The 18,914-nt window shown below is 41.8% G+C and overlaps 1 protein-coding gene and 1 pseudogene across 18 annotated transcripts in view; one reads left to right on the top strand and one right to left on the bottom strand.

Moving 5' to 3' along the window:
* The window catches only part of Sdccag8 (serologically defined colon cancer antigen 8), a 205,779-nt gene that overhangs the window by 168,132 nt on the left and 18,733 nt on the right, over positions 1-18,914 (bottom strand). For all 17 annotated transcript variants that reach the window (NR_151682.1, XR_003947261.1, XR_003947262.1 and 14 more), the window contains 3 exons: positions 11,882-12,022; positions 7,419-7,483; positions 6,938-7,126 (listed from right to left, as the gene is read on the bottom strand). Coding sequence is in view for 8 of the 17 variants with exons in the window: in NM_001357390.1 (NP_001344319.1) it covers positions 6,938-7,126; positions 7,419-7,483; positions 11,882-12,022 (395 nt within the window). In the remaining 9 variants the exon portion in view is untranslated. The remainder of the gene's footprint in view (positions 1-6,937; positions 7,127-7,418; positions 7,484-11,881; positions 12,023-18,914) is intronic.
* Positions 16,174-17,683, top strand: Hmga2-ps1 (high mobility group AT-hook 2, pseudogene 1; annotated as a pseudogene). Its single transcript, NR_037996.1, has one exon. The product of NR_037996.1 is annotated as a high mobility group AT-hook 2, pseudogene 1 (transcript).

Genomic DNA, 18,914 nt, shown 5'->3' with positions numbered 1-18,914 from the left:
TAGAAACATGTAATGCTGAACACATTCATAAAAGCTCTTTTTGTTAAACCACAAATTGTTACAAATAGCATAAAATTCATGGAATGGTGATGAGCTTCCTGATTTGTTTTAAATCCATGAAAATTACTTAATTTTTATCCTAAGTGAAATAAAAAACAGTAAATTGTTCTGATTGAATATTATGAGGCATAATTATGTGGGAGAGTAAGAGACTCAAAAGCAGATTTATCATTCTAAAGTAAAAAAGGAATGCAAGCAAAACAGAATTTGTACTTATTTGAGTTTCAAAACAAAAGTGTAAATAACATAAACCGGGATACACAAATGACAAGGACCTATGAACCTGGAAGAAAATCACCCTTAGGAGCACAAAGCAGTCTGAGAATCATGTGCTCGCCTCCCTGAGAGCTACTGAATAGCAAAAACGTTATAGCTCGGTGGCATCCTTTCTCTGCCCTGATACTACTCTATCACAAGGACGAGGTTCCCAGCCCCAAAGAGAACGGCAAGCTGCCCAGTGAATGTAAAACAAGTTAACTGACCCTGCGAGGCCAAGAGCGACCACCTCTGCTTCTCACGGAGATAGCTTTAAGCCACTTAGTTTATTTTCAGGGCACCCTCTATCAAGAGTAGTATTTGTCACATAGTAGATCCTAGACAAAATAAATGACAAGAAGAACATATGTACGGGGCCGCAAGATGACTCACTGTGGGGAAAGCGCTTGCTGCTGGGGATGACAAACTGAGTCTCATGCCAAGGACCTACATGGTGGGAGGAGTTAAACAACTCCCGAGAGAGGCTCTCTGCCATGGAATGCATGTGTGCACACAAACACATGCACATAAAAAATACATGTAAAATTAAAGCCACAAATTAAACTACTTTAGAATAGTTTAATCTGTTTATGAGTCTACTATCTTTCCATATTAAAATAAACTAAAAAGCTCAAGTGTATGACTAAGGACATCCATAACAGGAAGACTTCATAAGTGATACCAAAAGAGATTTCCCAGTAATAATGTTGTAAGATTTACATGGAAAAAGTCAAGTTATTATTTAGAAGAGCAAAGTAAACGTTAATTCTTCTAGTTCAAGATGCTTTAGGATATAAATTCATCAACCCTTAAGCCAAAGAAAATCATTACAAATGAGCCCCAAACACAGACATTTCATTAAAATCATCTTTTAGGAGATGGCAAACAAACATCTGCACGGGTGGGAGTGAGCCACTCCAGCGCCTCCTATGGCCATGGGAGGTTATGGAGAGCCATCCTGGCAAGCTCAGGGTCCTACACTTAGCGCTGCATCTCGCCTTTGGCTGTGTTTCAACTCCACTCCTTACCCAACACTGTATACTCAGGAAACAAAGAGCTCTTGGTGGCAGCCTGGGCTCGTCAGTGGGGAGCCTTGGTTCCTTCTACCCCCATCTTCATCTGCCTGTCACTTTCTTAGCTGATCTCCCACTTTGCACCCTACACTTTCCTCTTGCATTTGTCAAGACTACTGGGTATTCAGAAATGTGACAATAGTATGGCAGGTAGCCAGGTGGATTGTGGGCAGGTGCGTCCTCCTTCAGAGGCTGTGTCCAGAGGACAAAACTAGTGTTAGGCCTGAGGACAAAGGGACACAGTGGAACAGACACATGCGACATCATCTTCTGAGGCAAAGTTGTACAAAAACTTAAAAACAGCACATGATCACCCCAGGGTCTCAGCCAGGGCGTTTCCTGGTGAAGGTGAGCCAGCCCCATGAACTGAACTCACAGTACTCCACAGCCCAGGTAGAAAGCAGGCAGGGGTAAAGACAACACACAGAACACAACCTGTGAGGGTAGGGATGGGGCTGTACTGGAAAAGCCCTTGCACACACTATGAGTGCAGCACATCAGAAACTTAATGAACTGTCGGAGCAAGGGAAGCCAGGTGAAGACCCTGAAAACGTCAGCCGTGGGTGTAAATACACATAGGAGAAGGTTGCTTTAAGAAACATGAATCACAAAAAGGGATCTAACATGACTGCCCTCCGAGGGATCCAACAAGCAGCTGAAAGAGTCAGATGCAGTTATTTGCACCCAACCAATAGACAGAGGCTGCTGATCTCTGTGGTTGAGTTGAAGAAGGCTGAAAGAAGCTGAGGAGAAGGGCGATTCTGTAGGACGACCAAAAGTCTTGGTTAATCTGGACCCCCAAGATCTTTCAAACACTGGACCATCAAACAGCATACACCAGCTGATATGAGGCCCCTAACACACACACAGTAGAGGACTTCCAGATCTGTGTTCATTCAGAGATGAAGCACTTAGCCCTCAAGAGAACAGAGGCCCCAGGAAGTTTAGAGGTCACGTGGGGTGGGGGGTAGGGGCATCCATGTGGAGATGGGGTGGGGTGGGGAGGAAGTGTGGAATGTGGAACAGCTGGAGGGTGGATGGAGAGGGGAGGAGAATGGAATATGGAGTGTAAAAAATGAATTACAAGTAAAATTAAATTTAAAAAAAGAAAAGAAAAAAATCATATAATAAATAAATAAATAAAAGAAATATGAATCAACCTCATCTGGAAATACAGAACTACTAGGCAATAATGCTTTAAGTCACTGTCAATTTTATGCATTTGCAGTAAACAGCGTTTTAACAAGCATCATTACTCCTGTCTTTAAGGAAAGTCTAGAAGGCTGATGAAACATTTCTTTGTGCCTCATTTTTGGAAAGCTCCCTGCTGCAGCTGTTTAATGCCAGCTGGACAGAAGCCTGCCAATGATCACAAAATGGACCAAAACCCAGGACAGCACTACTGGAATCATTTCTCCTCAAAAAAAAAAAAAGTATCCAGGATTTCTCTAAAGAATTTTCAACTACCACCTGAAAACTATTAAAATTTGATCATTATGAAAGAGAATAAAAGAAATTGGCGTTGCTTTTACCTACTTTATGGGACAAAGCAGCCTGAGTGGAAGACACTTCAGAAGATTTCAAACCAACTTTAAAAACACAAGCAATATTAACACATCTTAAGTGACTTACTACGATCCCCAGTGTGGAGCACCACAGAAACATGGGTGGTCTGGTCCCCGTGGTATGCCTCACGCCCTCCCTGTCTACCACATGTCACTTACGGTTCACATATCCAGAAGAGATCTTGCTGGAGTGCGGAAGGAGTAGCTGGCGACTGGTTTCACAAGTTCATGTTTCTCAAGGCTCCAGCAAGCTCTTTGGATTTATCACATTTAAGGTTCAGTTCCCAAATCCTACATTAAAATCATGTAGCACGCACTGACTGACATTAAGTACACAAAACTAGAAATCCAAACCCAAGGCATGCTGGATGCTTTTCAAAGTCAGCGGCATGCTCAGTAGGCAGCATTGTGCACTAATAAGTTGGAAAGGTCTAAATATCAGATTACACAAAGGGAGTCTTACAATCCATAAAAATAAGAAAAGCAGAAACCTTTCGCCCTATTCTGTGACTGAAGTGGAACATAAGGCCACATTGCTGACACAGCAGAAATGTGCACTAAGTAGGCCAGCACTTCCTCTCAAAGGCTGAGATCAAATTTAAGATAACAAAAGTAGAATTCATAAATGACAAGAATCTACTTTCTAAACAAAAGCCAGACATCCGATCAATATAAACACTGTAATCTCCCTCAGACACTCAGTCAATATAAATCAATGTGACTCTCATTCGACATGTTCTCTACAGCCTAGAAGGCCAATGCTATAGAGGTGCACGCTGATTTTATTTGTTGGTTGATTCCACTAGACTGACTAGTTAAAACTGCCTTTGACATCTACTTATTATAAAACATCATCGTAATATTTTTTCATAATCTCCATGTAAAATTAGATTAAAGACCAATGGGATTAAAGACTGAAACAAATCTTGAATCCTTGTGGCCCCTTTCTACCTTTTCAGTGTTAACTACTGTTAAATATCTGATGTGCATTCTTTCAAATCTTTTTCTCTATACATATATGACCCTAGAGAAAGTATCTACTATGATATATAGTAGAAAATCAAATGGTTTTGCTTTGCTGTTATCCTAGGTCATTTATTTACTTTGGAGTTAGGCTCACACTAGACCACATGGGTCTTCACATATGTGTATGTGGATATACAAAATCTGTGTGAACTCTGTGTGTGGCTGTGCATACAATTTTTAAGTTTTCACGTTTATTTACTGTGTGTGTGTGTTACACATGTATGTGCCACAGTACCACTGTAGAGGCCAGAGGACAGCTTATAGGACTCAGGGCACTCCTTCCACTCTCTGGGCTCCCAGGGACTGAACTTAGAGCATCATGTTTTGCAGCAAGCAGCGTGCTGGCTGAGCTATCTCTCCAGCCCCGATTCTTCCATAAATCGGCATAGCTGACATATACCACAGTTTAGTTCTTTCTTTTGAAGGATGCTCAGGCTTTTACACCCTTACAAATAATGCTACAAAAGCATTCTCTATGATGCTCTAATGTGTGTACATGACCTTTTCTTTGTAGGAAACTATAACACATAAATTAAATATTAATAGAGAGTGCTACATCATCCTGCAAAGTAGCTGTGCTGATTTCATTGTGCCACCGGCAAGGCACGGAAATCCTGGTCTCAGTGGAATCATCCACCATTAGTCATGGCCAGTCCGATGGAGTAGGCTGCTCTTAGTCGTGTAAATATCTTCTGATAACTGACAGCTTCCTCTCTTACCAGCCTCTTCCCCTTACTCACAGTGCAACTGGACAGTCTGCCATGTTTTATTTCAAAACTGCTTACATACTCTAGTAGTTAGTTACCCGTGGCAAGCATGTTCCCAGTCTTTTACTATAATTGGCAATATTTTACTTTAAGTAAATTAAGTCAATTAATTAAAATTGTCCTGTAGTGCTGCGAATTAGACCCTGGACATGTGGATCAGTGTCACACCGCTGAGCTACACAAGGAACCTTACGCTCTGTGAGACAGGATCCTGCTCTATATTCAGACTGGCTTGGATCCTCTGCCTTAGCCTACAGAGCTCGGTCACCATAGGTGTGGGTTACCACCCCCGATGCCCATGAGGTCATTTTTTAATGACTCAAGGGAATAATCTTTTGCTGTTTATGACTTTCACTTTTGCATGTCATGCTGAGGATACAAGTCCAAAGCTATCAGTTTACTTCTAATACTTTTATAGTCTGAACTACATTTGGCTCTTTATACATAATTCAGTTTGCAAAGTACAGTTCTATTTTATTTTTATCAAATAGAAAGAAAAATTTAATTTCTCTGAGCCACTGCTTCCCAACTTATAAATGCACATAACAGTGCCTGCCTTACACAATGCATTTTAAGATTAAAGGAGACTATGTTTTTCAATTACCTAGCTCAGGCCTGGTCAAATAACACTCACTATTATTTGGGTAGGAAAAATATTATATGTGTGTGTGTGTGTGTGTGTGCATGTGTGTGTGCGTGCATGTGTGTGTTTTATTGAATATATGTAAAAGCTTTAATAATAACTCACAACATACTTAGCAAAATCAAGGCCATCAGCTACCAGTCATCCCTACTGGCAAGTTGGGTTTTGTACAGCAGTCAGTACATTAATCGTGTGTGGAAGTCACCGTTGGCAGAAACATCAAACCTTCTTATGCTCTGTGAAGTGCAGAGGCTCTGGTGTTTAGTATGTAGATACTGCTCAGCAGAAGAACGCTGAGCATTTACAAAGAAGCACTGTATAGATATCATCTCAACTACTGTCCCAAACACCTCATATGCTCTAAAAGTGAGAAGACAGAGACCCAGAAAGGCTAGACAACCCCAGTGAAATTACACAGCAAACAGTGGAAGAACTAGACTATGCATCCAAGGCAGTCTGTGTCAAAGCTCAGTGCTCCTGTTCATAAGGTAAAGATGCCTTTGTATATTTTCCCAGAAAATAGCAGAATAGAAAACTCCATTCAGAGCAATAAAGCAAGTTGTTGTAAAGAATATCTGCCTGCCTTTAATGATCAGTCATTCCATGTTTGTATATCAATTCTGCCTATGGGATCTCTGACTTACCAGTCAGAACATGAACACTGAGTGAACAACAAGGCCAGGGACTCTGGCAGGACCCAGAGCTGAAGCAATAAACAAGACCTCAGTGTGGCTCTCAAGTGGACATGATGTATTCTAAAGATTCAGAGGAAAGCATGAAGTCAGTTGAGGACCTACTGGGTGGGACTTAGTGAGGGAATAACTTGGAAATAAATGCAGTTTGAGCTTCTGAGATGAGCACAGCAGACAGAGATGGGTCAAGACTAATGAGCATAGGAAAGCACAGACTGCAAAACAGCACTGGATTTTATAATAACCAATAATTTTCAATTTCTACTGAATGAAATTTTACAGAAGAGAAAAGACTTCCTTCAGGAGAGTGAAACTAGATCACGAAATGCACATGGGGGCCTGTGGTATTTCAGCCTGGGCAAGAATTTGAACATAGCTTCTTTGTAATCACCCCCTAGTCAGCCTTCCTCTGCTGATGCTGTGACAGCTGCATCCTCTTCCTGTGACATCAGAATATGCTCTGCAACAGGCACGTGAAGAAGATGTGCTGATAGCCCATTCTGCCTAAACCACACTGTAAATCCAAGACACGACGCAATCTAAAGAGGTGCAGTCACACCCATCTTGTGAAGAAGGCTGTTGAGACTGCAGTCACTGAACTGCGTGACCCATGAGGATTACCTATTTCAATCCTCTTACCTCAAATGAGATTTGAACTAAGACGTTTCCCCATGGCTGGCGGACCCGACCTTCGCCACTCTTTCTTCATGAAAGCTACAGAGAAGGGACCATCTAAACTCTGGTTTATTGGGAGTTGAAGTTAACTGTATGTGACTCCCCATCAGATCAAAGGACACATGCCCTTATAGATACAATGTCCTCCGTGGCCAAAGATCCGGACACAAGGCACACTTACTTAGTCAGCCTCTCGATGGTCTGGATGTGCACGTTGCTGTGTGTCTGGGAAAGAACAGCTTCATGCTGAGCACATTTCAAACAGAGGCCACCCACACGGCTGGATGCACTCGCAGCCAGAAGAGACTCTTTATGCTTCAATCTTTCCTTAAGATCCTCACAGGTTTTCTGGTATTCAGCTAAGTCTTTCCTAAAAGAAAGTGAAAAAATTGTAGGCTAAGTCCAGGAAACAGTACAAGTACAGAGAGTATCGTCACCGCCATGCATAGTGTTGAGCACAGGAGACACCTAACATATGTACCTTATTAACTCTTACCATAACCTTGAAGCACAGGACTGATTGCCTTATTTTTTTTTGTACTACATTGTGAAGTGCTATCAAGTAATTCTAATTTTGATTGCATCTATTGTTCATCAACTGCTAAAGTCTACCTTAAGATCCCCACCCTTTTGATGTGTCTGGAAATAGATGATTCATTTACCTCAGAAGCATCAGCTGAGATTCCAGAAGGTCAGTCTTCGCCTCGTATGTGAGTTTCAGCCTCTCCTGCAGAACAAGGCAGGAAAGCACATTTTTGCCATGTCTTGTTTTCATAAAAAATTTAAATTCTAAATAGTAACTCAAGTTTTTCTCTCTCGCCCACAGGGAGATCCAGGCTTCAGGAGTGCGTGCACTAGCTCACTCCACTCTGCTGTTCTGACTATTAGGTGAACGCCAATACAGAGCCATTGGGTCCCAAAATAGTGACTGCCTACCATTCTTATTTTCTTTTAAAACTATGCATATTATACCAAGTCTTACCGTTAAAAGTGTGAACTTTGCAGAAAGTTGATTGTCACTTAGTAGTCTCATAATGGTAAATCTCAAACTTATCAGAATTCCTCTTTGTAAGTGAAATATGTTTGGCGTGCAATATATACATACTTTGAATAGGAAGGTTAAAAGTTTAGTGCCTACCATGATAAGTCAAATGGACAGCCCATCTGTAAGCTGACTCTCTGTGCAATCTACCATTAAACAGGTACTTTTTAGGAATCTACACAAAGGTACCTCAAACCTCAGCAAGAGTCTATACTCTTGTAAGGAACAGAGTGGCACATGAGTCTCTGTGAGATGAACAGGAGGAAAGCAGAGTTATAAAGGCAAAGCTTTCTAATCCAGTTAAAAAAAATAGGCTTCTTAGAGCAGGAGTTAAGGCATGAAGGAGGATTTCCAGGAGAGAATCTGAAGCTATCACATCACACCGTATCTTTGGGCAGCCTGACTGGATCACCAGACAGTAAAGAGCTACGACAAGAGCAGCTGGACGTGGGAGAGACAGGAAAGTGTGGGACACGGGAAGAGGGTAAATGCTAAGACATCTGTTTATCCAACCCATGTAGCTGAGGCACTGGACATGCACTGGAAACTTAGCAGATTGAGTGTAGCATCAGAATAACGGGGGCGGGGAAACACTGTTTATAAAGAACTAATTGCAGATGCATAGGTAGGTCAGACCGTGAAGACAACCCAGTGATAAATACTGAAAAGTAAGTTTGTAGTGTTGAGATATTCAAGAGTCAGGAGGATGGAAGTTCATAACTGATTAGATCTGAGACAGAAAATGACAAAACTCATCTAGGTTCCTGAACTGAGTGATAAGTGAGTGCCAGTGAGAAATACGATTTCAGACCCAGGAAAGAGAGCAAAGAAACCCCCAAAATAATTCAAGCAGTGACACAGAGAACAAACAATAGGACCATAAAAAGAACTCAAAAATCAAGATGACCACGTTGAGTGAAAACCAATGGTATGAATAGTCCCATTAATTAACAATGGCATAGATACTACATTATAAAACTAACACCAGAGTGGCTGAGAGCCAGAACCCAGCTGTGTGCTTCTAAAGGAAACCACCCTCGGCTAGTAAGACACAAACAGGTTAAAAGTAAAGGATAGAAGAAGAGAAATCCCACCATTCTAATGCTAGTTTTTAAAGCTGTATGACTTAGTAAAAAATCTGTAAGCTTTTTAAAAATCATGTGAGGAGTTCAGAAATGAAATATGAAAATAAATATTATATTTATGATAGCATCCATACCAACTAAGGACTGATTCTAATGAAGGGTATTTGAATCCTTTCCTCAGAACCTAAACATAGCCGAGCATGGGGTATACTCCATATCCACTGCACTGCAGAGGCACAGGCAGGATGGTCAGGAGTTCTAGGCCCTAGATTCTAGGCATCCCTGAAATAGACCAGGTCCAGAGCATCCTGAGATATGCTGAAAGATCCTGTTTCAAGAAAGCCAAAGGCCAGGGATGCAACTCAGCAATGTAGTGCTTTGCCTAGTGGTACTTGGCCCAAGTTTTGATTCCCATAATCTCAAAGAAAAAAAAAAGCCTAATGAACGTTAAAGATAACTTAAATACATGAAGTTGTATGGAGTTCACAAGGATGGGTGAAATGGTATTATAAGGCCATTAATTCCCAAATAACATATACTTTAGAAAGACAATCTAAATCAAACTCTACAATGTATTTGGAAATGCAAAAGGCCAAAATAGTAAAGATACTCTTTTGGAAAAAGAGTAACATTCTATGTGACATGGTCTACAATTCAGGCTATAATAATCAAGACAGTTTAGTATGCGCACAATGAAACACATAGAGAAACAGAACACTTGTAAGCCATGGAAAAGGTGCTGAGATGCAGGGGAGGTTCCCAGGTGTGTGCTTGCTCACCTCACATGTGCAGGCTGTTGGGTTGAACCCTTAAAACCACAGGCACAAAACACAACATGTAAATCATGAGGGCACAAGACTACCTTTTCAATAAATAGAACTCTAATATATCGATAAACACACTAGACAAAACCAAAACATAATCTGTGTGCTTCATATCACATACCAAGATGAATTCCAGGCAGATTGTATATCTAAATGTAAAAGGCAGAGCTAAACACTCCAGAAAATACTTTAGGAAAATATCCTGTGTCAGGAAGAAAGGGACTTTTTAAGGTACAGAAAGCGCACACTCTTAAGCTCTCACATTCCTTACTCTCTAGCTCTCTTTCTCTCTTTCCCTTCCCCCTTCTCTCCATGTGACCATGGCCGGCCTCTCCCTCTCTCTTTCTACCTTCTCTCCTTTCTCCCTGCCTTTCTACAATAAAGCTCTAAAACCATAAAAAAAAAATACAGAAAGCACTATACAACGAATAAACAATGAAATCTTTGTAACTAAAGCAAGCAATTAGCTACCAGGAGAATTAAAAAGTAAGATATACTTAGTGAGACTACAAAACTTACTACACATAGTAAAGCATGTGTAAGTATATGTGTGTGTGTGTGTGTGTGTGTGTGTTCCCCAAATCAACATATCAAATAAACATAATATATCAAGGAGCAGAAACACTATACAGCATACTTTGCTATAAGCTCAAGGGTAGCCTGGGCTCATGATGAGTTCCAGACCAGCCTAGAGAGACCTTGTACGAAACAGACTCATTACAAAAAAACCCAAAAAATAAACAAACAAAAAAACCCCAAAAAACCCCAAGCAAATACACACAAGATCATTAGAAAAACTGCCAACAGTGTATAAAAAGGGGTGTGGACTTCAGGATAAGTCCTGTACCATGTATAGGGTATAAACTGGTAAAGCACTTCGTAGAAGACAGCCATTGATAATCAATTCAAGTCGAACACTAACATAGCCTAAGACCAAGAATGTGTGAGGTGCATGCTCACAGACATAATGAATGTTCTCTGCAGAAATACTCACACAAGCACCAAGCTAGAAGCACAACAAATATCCATCAGCACTAGATAAGTCACTTATGGTACATTCATTTGGTGGCTCCTCAATGAAAATTGCTACTCTTTTGCTACATGCAGTAACATGGACAGATCTAGAAATGCAATGGTAGGAAACAAAGACAAATGGTTGGGACATACATGTAATGCCAGCACTTGAGAAGCAGAGGCAGGAGGATTGAGTTCAAAGCCAAATTTGGTACCACAGTGAGTTCAATGCCACCCTGGGCAATATGAGACCCTATCTCTAAAAGCCAAACTAAAGTTAAAAGAGAAAAGGGGTAAGGAAGATGGAGAAGGAGAAAGAAAGGGGAGCTAAATTAAAGAACGGATACCGTTGTAAGGCTCCATCTATATAAGCTTCCCTTAATTCGCACATTCAAGTAGAATGTTCAGTAATGTGTTCTTGGCAAATGCTCATGGAAGTCAGGATGTTGATTAGCTATGGAGTGCAGAGACACTGGGTGGCAGGGAACACAGCAAGGATGTACAAGGATGGAAAAAAAAATCTTGATCCAAAATTTCCTGAGTACTCTTTCAGAGAAAATCACTAGGCTGTAAACTTTTGAGTACTTTAATGAACTCAAATTGCGTTGTGCAGGAAGAATGTTGGGAAAGAGGATGTCGAACTGGTCCATGTGGTATCAAAACTATTACTAGGTAGAAATCACTTGCAACTGTAAAATGAGCAGGCTGAATGTGCTCTCAGGTGTTACAGTGAAAACAGGAGACAAGGAGTACAGATAAGAATATATTCAACTGTCTGGGAAAGTTTGCGGAGTAAAGGAGATAAAAGTGTAGGGTCATGAACAGGATAAATTGAAAAAAGAAAAAAAAAAAACAATCTGTGAGAAACCAGACATCAGACTTACTAAAGAAAAGGCTATAAGCAATTGCCTCCTGTACATCCAAAGAACAAGGGGAAACATAGGCTAAGACCTGGAGAAAGCAGGGGCTGTTTTAGAAGGGAACCGAGAATCTAGAACAGAAAAATCTCAATAACAGACTTGGCAAATCCATTGGAGGGGTTCAAGACTGGATTGAGCAAGTGGAACAGAGAGCGACTGAAATGACTAAGGCCGAAGGGCAAAGGTGAAGAGCGACCTGAGATGAGAAGAAACAGAGGTGCAGAAGCACTCCACACTCACCAGCTCCAGCTTCCATTTATTGGCATCACCAGTGGATGCAGTTTTGCCAGTTTCAGCATCACCATGAGAAAATGGTCTCTTTGCAGCTTCATCCACCCTAGAATCTTCTCGTGTCATAATCCAAGAATTCTGCATGTTTCCCTAAAATAAAACACGCCATTAGCTGCAGCTGATATTCAACATTAAGTAAACATGCAGACTATAAATGGAATCATGATTCCCAGCCATGCGGAACATGTGCACACACAGGCTGTGCTAGACAGTGGGTATTAAAGGGTCAAGTGCCCACATATGCAGGGAATAATGCAAATATCCACAGAGAAGCCTGATGCCTGTGTATTCAACATTCTCAGAAAACAGACACTCTGGAAACTGACAGTCTTATATTTTCCATATTCCATAGATGCTAATAATCATAGTTGAAAACATGTTAGACATTTTTTGTGTACTTCATATAATTTGCTAAGAGCCCCAAGGATAAATTGTAAGGATTTATCTGGCTGCAGTATGTTCATGCTTTTTACACAATGAGAGAGACATGGGTGTTCTCCGCTCTGGATTCCTGATAGTGCTTCCAAAACTCCTGACAATTTTAGAGTGAAAAAGACCATAGTTTGGTATGATACTGGGTATTAGTGCACAACTGTCAATACAAGAGGTCCTAAGACCTTCATGACCGTGAGTGATGGGGACGTTTATGCTAATTAGATGACATGGGTTCCTCCATGGCTTCATGAAGGGGGGCAGGGTTTACCAGAAATCTTGTTAGAAGGGGAAACTCTTGGCCTCCCTGTTCTCTGAGGATAGGAGAGCTGGAGACTGACTTGCAAATGGATACTGGTTTGTTTGGTCATTAACAAATCAACCATGCCTATGTAAGGAGCCTTCTTAAAATTCCATATGATAGGGGGTTGGAGAATTTCTGGGTTGGTGAACACATCATTGTGCTATAATAAACTTTTCTCTAAAACTGACCCTCTGTGATCTGTGTATTTCATTTCTCTAATCCATTATTCTTTTATTTTAGACAAAAACTTGAAAGTCATTGGCTTTTGTGGCAATTGAGGTTTTCAGGATCATAGCTCCAAGTCAAGAAAAGCTCAGTTCTTAAAAGACATTGAAGACTCTGCAATCCTCGTATCTTAGGACCAACTCACAAGAGAGGATGTTGGACATTGAGAGCAATGAGAAATTTCAATTAGTTTTCTGGAGAAGTTGTGGTCCTAGTGTGTCATTTAGATGAACAAACCCTTCCATAAAGGGGCAGCCTCCCAAGAAGCTGGGTGGGGAGAGGAGCCCCACCCTGCAAGAACATTCACAGATTCACAGGCAGTTTGCATCACTGTTTTTTTTCCCACAGAGGCTGTTATGTTTATTGTGCAGACAGTGATAATCCACTAGAGAAGGTATTGCCACAAGCAAGCCATCCAAGCACAATCACAGACAGCGACTCTACACAAGGAACAGAGAAATAAGTCAGAGGGCGCACAAAGGAACAGGGAGAAGGTTGGATGCAGTTAATCGTCTTGATAAGTTTTTCCTGCAAACATACTTAGCTCACAGAAATGGTAGAGAAGTTAGATGTCCAGTTTTACTTAGCTGTGACCAACAACAGTAAAAAACAGTCTTATAAAATTTATCTCCCATAAAAATAAACTATATATATAAAAATTTTATGATGTTCTCACTGTTCCATTGGACAGAAGCCTTTTTTTTCTCTCTTTTTTTCTTTTTTTTCAGTATGAAAAATGAGGTATACTGGGACTTAAGAGGTAGTAGTGTGTTTTGATTGTACAACATACAGGAAATAAGGAATAACTTCATCAGAGATGGAAATTGCTCAGTGTGCCCAGTCTGGCCAACACGAGAAACTGCTTCAGTTTTTATGAGCTGGCCAAAATGAGGTTTCTGTAAGGCACATCCGAAGACCTGGAATGAGAATCTGATATTTATAAGCCATTGTTTATTTGATTATTTAATGCATTGTTAATAGTCACGTTGAGTTTTAATCTCTCCATAGCTCCTTTGGCAACTCACGACAGTGAGCCATCTGCCAGTCTCAGAGCGGCACGTGGCCTTTGAAGTGACCTCCCTGAAAACAGCTGAAAGAGACATGGTTGTTTGTTTGTTTGTTTGTTTCATTTGGCTTCAGTATTAACTTATACTGACACAAGCCACTATGAGAAACCACCTCCTGGCCCAGTGGGTAACACTCTGGAAAGTCAGCACACTTAATAGGAGAGAAAGGCATAGAAACTCTACACAAGAAGCGTCCAAAACAAATCTGCTTGAGACATTTTTTTACAAAAATCACATTGTGTAAAATACATGAAAAAATATCGGTCAAGCATATTCTTCTAGGCAACTAATCTTAGAAATCTATTTTTTTTCCTTTTTCATTGCATTAGGCAAAAGGCTGAGCTGGTTGTAGCAAAATTTCAAGTTTCTTTGAAGGTTGGCTTGATTTTAATTCATTTATTTTTGCAAAAGTATGTAAAAAAATTGTGTTTCTATCAAGTGTATTTTACAAAAAAATAGTTTCGATGAGGGAGAGGTGAGGTTTGAACTCCTTCAAACATGGGGGAAGGAAATCAATGAGCGATATAGGCTGCAAGTTTGTTCCTTTGGAAGTGTGGAGGTAGTTCCTTGCAAATCAGGAAGTCCATTTGTTTCAATAATTCATTTGAGGTACAAACTTGGAGACTTATATTTGAACACTACAGATGTGTGTGTGTGTGTGTGTGTGTGTGTGTGTGTGTGTGTGATACAAAGTAGTGCCACTGAAAAATAAATTCTCCTTAAGAACCTAGGAGCAACTTGACTCAAAACTGTTTCAAATTAATGTAACAATCTAGCAGGAAAGCTGCCACAAGCATTTGTAACATTTTAATTTTAAAAAAAAAAAAGTCATAGAAACATGCATAGCCTGCAGAGACGGAGTAAGAGTACAGACAAGAATGGTCGAGAACTGGGGATGGCTGAGATGCCGACCCAGTAAGGTTTGGTTTGGTTTTGGTGGGTTTTTTTCCCCCCTTTCTCTTGCAGGGCTTGTGTCTAGCAGCGTGTAACAAGGGCAGGGCTGTAAATTAACTGTAGCATTCAGAGGTAGTATTGAGTGTAGGGATTATTGCATCTCTGGCTAAAAGTGCAGCGTGAATGCAGAGATGGCAGTCCGAACCAAGATAATGCACCCGGGCTAGCCATCTTATGTCAAAACGAAAGGTGTTACAGGACGTAACACGCAGGCTTCATCTGAGGTAAGTGGTACTGCGGTCTTTCACGGACACTGGTACACAATGAAGAACAGAGAATATAGAGAGGAGAGAGAGGCGAGGGAGAGAAGGGAGGGAGAGAGGAGAGCGAGCGGGAGCTGTTTTTATTATTATTTTTTAAAAAATAGTGTCCTTTATATAGCAAGAGAGATTTCGGTTTCGCTCCTCCCACGTCATCACTTGGGTGGGTTCATTGGGTACTGTTAACCTTTTCATTAAATTCCAAAAAAGGATCATTTTACTCAGCTAGTTATCTCGGATGCTTCAAGGCTGACAAGTGTCATTTATGGCTAAGTGGCTTTTGGCTGTGTAGATTTCCCGAGGCGGGAAAGAGAGCTTGTGGGCTTATCACTCCTGCTGCTGTGTGTGAGTCCATAAACGGAGGAGTCAACGGTTCTCGTTTACTTCCCTTTTTGAAAAAAACAAAACAAGACAAAAAACGAGCATAACTTATTCTGGTTTGCTAGCTGTATTAAAAGATACACCAGCATTTTGTCTCATTCAGAATTGAAAAGTAAAAAAAGAAAAAAAAATCAAGTAAGTGTCTACAAGATTATACACAAAGGAGAGTAGTGTCTAGTTCTCATCTTTGGTGTCCTAAGCAGATTTTCTATGATCATGGTGGGGGTGGCATCTGAGTGGACACAGAGTCACACACAATGCTTTTCTTATACGAATGCCCCCGGTCACCAGGGTGCCGGTTTAGGGTTTGCATGTAGTGACTGATTAAGCCCACCACAGAGGTTTTCTTCAACCACACACCCTTGCTTATCAGATCCACATACTATTAGTAAGTTAAGGAAAAAGAAAACAGTCATTAAAAGTTGCATTGTTAAACTGTGTTCCCCGTGTTTACAGCAGTTTTTCACTAAACCTGGGACTGTGAAGGGATTACAAAGTGATTAATATAGTCCTTCTCAAGGTTATGCGATTTCTCCCACCCCGGCCCCGCCCCTCGCCCAGCCCCGCCCCTGCCCCACCCCGCAGAAAGTAGAAAGATCGTGGCAGTTAAGAATAAGTGGTCACTGCAGTGTCTTCTCCCTTCAAAAGATCCAACTGATGCTGAGGTAGAAATTGAATGTCGGCGCCCCCTAATCCTCCTCTGCGGACTCTTGGGAGGATGTCTCTTCAGTCTCCTGAGCAGGCTTCTTCTGAACGACTTGTTGTGGCCATTTCCTAGGTCTGCCTCTTGGCCGTTTTTTCTCCAATGGTCTCTGCTTTCTTCTGGGCTGCTTTAGAGGGACTCTTGTTTTTGCTGCCTTTGGGTCTTCCTCTGGGTCTCTTAGGAGAGGGCTCACAGGAGCTTAGGAGGTTGGCTCTTGCTGCTGCTTCCTGGGTCGGCCGCGTCCTCGCTTCTGTGGCACCTGGGCGGCAGGTTGCCCCTGGGCTGATGTGGAAGGCTGCCCGGCGCCCTCACCGCGTGCGCTCATCCTGCCTCCCGCCGCCGCTACCACTGCCTCCGCCGGTACCGCCACTGCAGCCGCTCGGCCTCCACCGCCCCGGATCCGCCCAGCACCTTTCGGTAGACGGGATGGAGAGAGCTGGAGAGGGCAAGAGCAGCGAGAGCAGGCGAGCTGGCGTGTGCGCCTGGGACTGCTGCTGCTTAGGCTGCCGCCGCTGCCACCATCCTGCATCACTGTTAAGGGAAGTGGAAACTTGAGGGTTCTTTGGAAAGTCGGTGGGATGGTGTTTTGCTGGGGCAAACACGTGAAGGAATGTTGCCGTTGCGTTAAAGTGGACACAGGTGTGAAAGGCTAAGGCAGACTCCTGAAGAAACGTTTTGTTGAAGCTGACACAGGAGAGAGGATGTTCTGCTAAAGCAAGAAAGGATACCTGATGAAGGATTCTTCGATAACAACATGCATGTACTGGTCAGCTTTACATTGTGTAGTTGAGCTGTATTTTGCCAGGACGCCATAGAGAGAAATGCACCAAAAAACTTCTGGTGGTGTGCTGCAGCTTCTTGATGCTTCCAAGGACTCGGGCTGATTGGCAGAGTGATGCCAGCTGAGACAGGCGATTGTGCTGAGGCAAGGCATGTGGAGGACACGTGATCTATGGAGGGACTAAATAGAACTTGACGGACAGTGGCAGAGGCTGAGCTTGGCTTGTTTAGAGAGCTAGCTGTGCAACAGTTTGTCAGTCTCGCAGCATTGCTGATCACTGCTGAGAGGAGAGGCACAACCAGGAACTTCTCAGGGCATTCCTCTGGGTCCTTCCTGCTGACTCAAGCTGAAGCTATGGCCAGGTTATCTCTGCTAGGTCATGTCTCCACTGTTGATTCGTGTTTGCTATCCCAACTCTACTGAACTGCACTGCTGTGTATCTGTGAAAAGTTTGTTGCCGCCATCTGCTAACCTGTAAACTGAACTGCAGATTTCCAGACAACACAGACAGGAGTTGCTCCAAAGAAGTTTTCTAAACAGGTCCACTTCCCCCATATCCTTTCTTTCCCACCTTCTGTTGGGTGGTGGGCTAAAAGAGGGTTAACTCATTTAAGAATTTGAAAAATTAAAGTTACAATTAACAGAGGTGTACTGGCTGGTTTTGTGTGTTACCTTGACACAAGCTGGAGTTATCACAGAGAAAGGAGCTTCAGTTGGGGAAATGCCTCCATGAGATGCAGCTGTGGGGCATTTTCTCAATTAGTGATCAATAGGCCCCGCCCATTGAGAGTAGTGCCATCCCTGGGCTGGTAGTCTTGGGTTCTATAAGAGAGCAGGCTGAGCAAGCCAGGGGAAGCAAGCTAGTAAGGAACATCCCTCCATGGCCTCTGCATCAGCTCCTGCTTCCTAACCTGCTTGAGTTTCAGTCCAGACTTCCTTTGGTGATGAACAGCAGTGTGGAAGTGTAAGCTGGATAAACCCTTTCCTCCTCAACTTGCTTCTTGTTTGTGCAGGAATAGAAACCCTGACTAAGAAAGAGATAAAGTAGAGGGTGGGGAGAGAAGGAGGCCAGGGAATGAATCCGGGTCCCAGGCCAACACGTCTGCAAACTATTGTGTAAGTAGGGCTATGTCTTACAAGATCTGCTCATATTCTGTTGCTTCTGAAATCAATCCAGGATGAGGTAATAATTTCTCTAGAGAAGCTGGCTACAGACCACGGATTGCAGGCCCTTGATAGAAATATTATTATTCTTTAGAAATAAGTGCTTGTCTTCTACAGATCACTTTTGAAAACTTGAATAGTATTTAACCAATTTTTTAAATCCTTAAAACCATTGAAAACTTCTTATTTACTTACTGTAGGAAATATTAGTACAGAAACTGACCCAGAAACTTTCTACTTATAAGTCCTATCCTAGATCTTTAAGTTAGTGCCAAAAATCTCTAATAAGTAACATATTTTTTTATATTATACTTTTTAGCTACAGAGAACGCTTTTCTGACAGGAAACTTTCATGGGGGTTAAACTATGATTTTAAAAGATGATTGATGCATACTGTGAATAGTTTTAGTTTTAATAATACCATTACCATTCCTCTATAACATCTAGGTAATGAACCCACCCAGAAGTTTCAAATCTTGGGGGCTTGCCTGCAAGTGCAGAGAGAGAATTGAGGAACACAGTTCTTTCTTTTCTGGGAGAAACCTCTGGGCATTATGGTTTGGTTCAATGCAAGCATCTCTTACTAATTTATACAAACAGGGAACAAAACATGAGCTTAGGTAACTGCATTCAAGGGGGTCAAGACAGCCTGGGCTCCAGTTCTTGCTTCACCATTTTGTAGCTCTGTGACAGAGAGTCAGTTACTTAACT

This window comes from Mus musculus, chromosome 1 (assembly GCF_000001635.26).
Source record: "Mus musculus strain C57BL/6J chromosome 1, GRCm38.p6 C57BL/6J".
Lineage (NCBI taxonomy): Eukaryota > Metazoa > Chordata > Mammalia > Rodentia > Muridae > Mus > Mus musculus.
The sequence above is the reverse complement of the archived record's forward strand: the minus strand, read 5'-3'. Positions and strand labels throughout refer to the sequence as shown.